General features: G+C 53.4%; 1 protein-coding gene across 1 annotated transcript; it reads right to left on the bottom strand.

Moving 5' to 3' along the window:
• Positions 1 to 219: 219 nt before the first annotated feature.
• On the bottom strand, positions 220 to 1,782 carry GNG12 (guanine nucleotide binding protein (G protein), gamma 12). The gene is made up of 2 exons (XM_009865313.1): positions 1,687 to 1,782; positions 220 to 345 (listed from the first exon to the last, which is right to left on the bottom strand). The coding sequence occupies exons 1-2, from the start codon at positions 1,780 to 1,782 to the stop codon at positions 220 to 222; spliced, it is 222 nt and encodes a 73-aa protein (XP_009863615.1).
• Positions 1,783 to 4,378: the final 2,596 nt, after the last annotated feature.

Genomic DNA, 4,378 nt, shown 5'->3' with positions numbered 1-4,378 from the left:
CTCGCTTCCTAATAAAGGCAGGGAACAGAAGAAATGCTTGAAGAGAGCTTTGAAGGAATCGATTCTACGCTTGGGGAAAGAACAGCCAGCTGCTCTTAACTCCAGGGAGAGCTGGTACCTGACAGGGATGTGGTACCTGACGGGGGATTTGGTACCTGACGGGGCATTTTTCATGGCTGTTTTTGCCCCGGGAGGGGCTGCGGAGGAGCCGCCACTCTCCTATAACAAAACGCAGGTCTTCTTGTCCTTGAAAGGGTTCTCGGAAGCGGGTATGCCCATCAGCAACGGATCCTTCTTGGCGTGCTCTTCACAGTACAGCATGAGGTCTGCTGACGCTTTCGACACCTGCCGAAGACGGGGGAGAAAGAAAAAAAAAACACCGACTGTAAAATGGTGTTTCGCAGGGAAAAGCGAGAGCTGCTGATGGGTACAAGGTCCCCGGGCAGGAGAGGTGCTTGGAGAGCCCCGTGTCCTGCAAAAAATGCTGCCACGGGCTCACTCCAGCTTCAGCTGCAGGCAGGAGGGATGGGTGGATTCTGGGGAGGAGGGAAGGACGGGTCCTGGAGAGAAGAGGAGGATGGGGCCTGGAAAGGAGGGAAGGATGGAACCCAGAGAGGAGGGAAAGATGGAGCCCAGGGAGGAGGCAAGGATGGAGCCTGGAGAAGAGGGAACGATGGAGCCCGGGGAGGAGGGAAGGATGGAGCCTGGAGAAGAGGGAACGATGGAGCCTGGGGAGGAGGGAAGGATGGAGCCTGGAGAAGAGGGAAGGATGGAGCCTGGAGAAGAGGGAAGGATGGAGCCTGGAGAAGAAGGAAGGATGGAACCTGGAGAAGAAGGAAGGATGGAGCCTGGAGAAGAAGGAAGGATGGAGCCTGGAGAGGAGGGAAGGACGGAGCCCAGGTTGGAAGGAAGGATGGAGCCTGGTGCTCTTTGGGGTCAGTTTGTGACATGAAGCAAAGGCACCACCAGGTTCCCACCCGGCTTCTCCAGAAGACTAAAAATAAACAGCAGGAGGTTCAAACTAATAGAGCGGGTTTGTAACGAGGAACTCCTCATCTCTAAAGCTGGGGATGGTAAACAGGGGTGTCCTCAGATGACCGGCCCATCCGGGAAGGCAGAGCAGAGCTCGCCCCGGCACGGCCCCACTCCCGACCACCCCGCCGCTGCTCCGGGAACCTGCATGTTGGTTCTGCTGCTCTCCAAAAGGGACTGGGCAGCAGTTCAAGGAGCACAGCCAAATAGAAAAAAAAGTCTGGTTTCTTTTCTTCCTTAAGTTAAATGAATCCAGTTTCTGCTGCCTTTTTTTTTTTTTTCCCCAGTAGTGTCCCTACGCATGCACCTTCCTCGCAGATGCAGGGTTCAGCCAGCTGAAGGACAGAACAAAATCACACAACATGCATGAAACTGGAAATGAAAACCTTCCTTCTGGTTCACATGTTTGGTTTTCACCTCGTATCTGGCTTTGGCTCTCCTACAAGCCCACAGAACACTGAGCTACCTGCGGGTATCGCTGGTAGGCAGCCACATTAATTAGATTTATTCAGATTTTGTTGATCTGACATGTTGACGAGATGGGAAAAACACTGAACTGCGGGTGCACACCCCACTACCTTATTGCCCTGCAGCTGGAAGGGAGAAAATACAAAAAATAAAAAAAAAAAGGAGTGAAAAAGGATGTGGTCTCACCTTTATTCTTTCTATTGAGGCTTCTATTCTTAACTGCTGGACAGTCCTTCGGGCCTGGGCTATGTTGTTGGTCGTGCTCGTCGTTTTGCCAGACATTTTCAGCGAAGCGGTGAAGTTCTGTTTGGAAAAGAGAGTGGGGTTATTTTTCCAAAAGGCTGCCCAGCATGTTAAACTGCCTTTACACATAGAAGCAAGCACGCCACACTGCAAAAAGTGGTTTGGGCTCTTTTTTCTTTCTGCCTTTCTCTCTCTTTTTTTTCTTTTTTTTTTTTTTTTTTTAGTATTTGGCACAATGGGAGTTGTCAGCCGAGAAGCAGCTCAGCAAACAATGCTCTGCAAGCAAAACTGCCTGTGGCCAGTCACTGAGCCCGGGCAGAGGCACGGACACATCGCCTGCGCCACGTTCCAGGTCTGCAGCAGCTTTTGTGTCAGGAAAAAAGGAAAACAAGGAGGCAAAGCTCAGAGAGATGCTCCTGGGGACCACGTATAGGAGGGTGGCATTAAAAATAAAACCCCGAGCAGCTCCAGGGCTTTCCTTCTCCGGGTGAGAATGCAAAGCATCGATCCCGACGTGGGGCTGGCGTTTGGACGGTGTACAGACCTGGAGGTCTTGCCTCGTGGTGGTTCCTCAGCTTCTTCACTTTCACACAACTCCCAGGGGATGCTTGAGCCCACCCTGGCTGATCGGAGCACCCTGAGCTGCCCCTTGGCCTCACGGCAAGGCTGCCTGCCCCATCTCGTGGAACCACCGAATGGTCAGGGTTGGAAGGGACCTCTGGTGATCATCCAGTCCAAGCCCCTGCCAGAGCAGGGTCACGCAGGGCAGATCCCACAGGAACACGTCCAGGTGGGGTTTGAGAGTCTCCCCAGCTCTCTGAGCCTTCCCTCGGGTGGGAGATGCTCCCGTCCTCTCATCCCGGTGTCCCTGCACTGGGCTCTTTCCAGCAGCTCCTTGTCCTTCTTGAACTGGGGAGGCCAGAACTGGCCCCAGCTCTCCAGATGCGGCCTCATCAGGGCAGCAGAGGGGGTGGATGACCTCCCTCCACCTGCTGGCCACGCTCTTCTTGATGTCCCCCAGGACGCCGTTGGCCGCCTTGGCCGCGGGAGCATGTCACTGGCTCGTTGCAGGACTGTGCACAAACCCCGCCGCCTGCTTTCTGCAGATCCACGAGAATAAGTGGCTCCACGGCACTGCGCCCAAACCGTTTATCACATTACGGGGAATCCAGTCCTTACATCAGCCACCTGTGACCTTTCCAAGTGCTGCACACACAGCATTACCTCGTAGGCTTCGGGTTTCTCGCGCCTCGGCCCAGCCACCAGCGCTGGTTTTTCCACCTGCTGCTCGTGCCAGCCCCAAGAGAGCTGGGAACGGCATCATTTTGCGCCGAGTCCCCGTTTCGGCACATGCTGTCGCTTCTGGGCTGCTCAGCAGGGCCCAAGTTTTTCTAAATTGTTCTCTTCCCCTGTAGAGAAACCAGCCCAGCAGCGAGCATCCACCCACCCCACACGCAGCATCCTTGGTGCTTTCTGTTCCTTGGTGTTCTGGGGTTTTTTTGGGGGGAGCAATGCACCAACCTCCTGCCCACAGCACCCAGCAGGCTTGGCTTTCCCTGCAGAACTGATTTCCTGGACCTAAAATTAAAAACGTACTCATGAAGCCCTCCAATCTGGGTGAGGCTATTTAAGAGCCCCGTTTAACCCACTGGCCAACCTTCCTGCTAACTCTTGGCAACCAGGAGCAGGAGACGAGCACAGAACACAGGGCTAGTTTAAACACCACAAATAAGCCCAAACAACCCATCTTGGGGCAAATCACAGAAGGTCTCTTGTCATTTTAGAACCTTTAAAAGTGCACAAGCTTAGAGATCCCCGTTTCGAGCAAGCGCCCCCTTGTCCCATCACTCGCCACGAGGGAGAACAGAACAACCCTTGCCTCTCTACAACCTCCTGTCAAGGAGTTGTAGAGAGCAACATAGGGCACGCAGCCTGAATTACTAATATTTGTAGTATGCAAATGTTAAAATGCATTCTGATGGCGCGTCCAAGTGACTCAATCTGAAAATTACTCAAAGAGAAGGAGGAATGCTGACTGACACGGCATAAACACCTTTGCCCGGAAACAGCCGTGCACCTGTTTGTAAAGGTTTAGTATCCAGATATTTCACAGAACCATAGAATCATAGAACAATTCAGGTTGGAAAAGACCCTTGGGATCATCGAGTCCAACCATTGACCCTACACTACAAGGTCACCCCTAAACCATATCACCCAACACCACATCTAAGCGACACTTGAACTGCGAGCCGCTTGGAGCACGTTTCTTGTTGTAAGTGCTGATGGGAGGCGTACGTTGAATGCACGTCGTGTTATTTGTAAAATGCAAAGTGGAAACTCTCTGGAATTCCCGGCAGAGGCCGCAGCACACGAACCACCTCCGACATGACTCAGCCAAGAAGATCTCTCTTCCACCTCAAATCGGCGACAGCCAACTCAACGAGCTGGGGAGGCTCACCCACCGCAGGCACGGAAGCCAAATTTTTACCAAATCCCCAGAATCACCTCACGTCCCGAGGGGCAGGCTGTGTTCCAGCTGATGTGAGGACCTCATCCAGGGCAGGAGGTGTCCCACTGCCTTGCGATCAGTTTTGGTCCCCGTGGCCAGGCTGGGAAAACTCTAGAGAAGGGCCAC

The sequence above is a fragment of the Apaloderma vittatum genome, unplaced genomic scaffold (assembly GCF_000703405.1).
Source record: "Apaloderma vittatum isolate BGI_N311 unplaced genomic scaffold, ASM70340v1 scaffold8742, whole genome shotgun sequence".
Taxonomy (NCBI): domain Eukaryota; kingdom Metazoa; phylum Chordata; class Aves; order Trogoniformes; family Trogonidae; genus Apaloderma; species Apaloderma vittatum.
Note: the sequence above shows the minus strand (reverse complement) of the source record. Positions and strands in the feature narration are given on the sequence as shown.